Source organism: Gavialis gangeticus, unplaced genomic scaffold (assembly GCF_001723915.1).
Source record: "Gavialis gangeticus isolate Ggan-Ray unplaced genomic scaffold, GavGan_comp1, whole genome shotgun sequence".
Taxonomy (NCBI): Eukaryota; Metazoa; Chordata; order Crocodylia; family Gavialidae; genus Gavialis; species Gavialis gangeticus.
The window spans coordinates 15,562,049-15,562,800 of record NW_017728994.1 but is presented as its reverse complement, the minus strand read 5'-3'; the positions used below and the strand labels follow the sequence as shown (position 1 = coordinate 15,562,800).

Genomic DNA, 752 nt, shown 5'->3' with positions numbered 1-752 from the left:
TTTTGCTTTCTATAGTATGATTTTAATGTTAATATGCTTGGTAGAGCTGCTGTCACTTCCCCTAGCAGATCAAGTCAGTGGTGAAACTCCCATGGATGGGCTCAAGATTGAATTTAGTTCTAATGGACAGAGATGTAAAAAAAAAACAAAAAAAAAAACAGGAGCAGAAAATTCCTGTTGATTGGCTCAAGGTTGAATTTGATTCTAATGGACAGAGATCTTAAGAAAGGACAGAACACCTGGGGAATTATATGATAAGCAGGCATTATATTTGGTTTGTTTTTGTTCTAACTAAATAAAGGCAGGTCTAAGCCACCCCTGCCCATATTTAGCAATCAAGTCGATGCCTTTCCGACGGCTTTGCAGGAAGAAGCAGAAGGTCTCCTTGGTGCAGAGCAGCTGGGCCTTGCTCCCCGAAGGGAACCGGGGCCCGATTGGCGGCCGGGAAGGTGCAGCCCTGCCAGGCCACCCCCTCCGGCCCCCGCCAGCCGCCTTCTTCTATCAGCCGGGCGGAATCAAGGCCTCGGCCAGAGACATCGCGGCTGCTTCCCGGGACACCGCTAACGATGTGTATTTTGGTGATTTGATGACAATGGAGGTGTGGGACGCCTCTGAGTCAGGCCAGGGCACGCTGCGGACACTGCCCCGTGGAGGGGGCGGGGTGGGAAGGGCAGCTAGACCCAGGGGCGGCGGGGGGGAGGCTATAAAACCCGCCCGGGCCGGGGGCCCGCAGAGACCTGCGGCCCGGGGCT

At 53.9% G+C, this 752-nt stretch overlaps 1 protein-coding gene across 1 annotated transcript in view; it reads left to right on the top strand.

The window, feature by feature from the left end:
- Nucleotides 1-343: 343 nt before the first annotated feature.
- The window catches only part of LOC109287132 (homeobox protein Mix.1-like), a 3,430-nt gene continuing 3,021 nt past the window's right edge, over nt 344-752 (top strand). The window contains exon 1 of the mRNA XM_019502097.1: nt 344-570. Within this exon, the coding sequence (XP_019357642.1) occupies nt 344-570 (227 nt within the window). The remainder of the gene's footprint in view (nt 571-752) is intronic.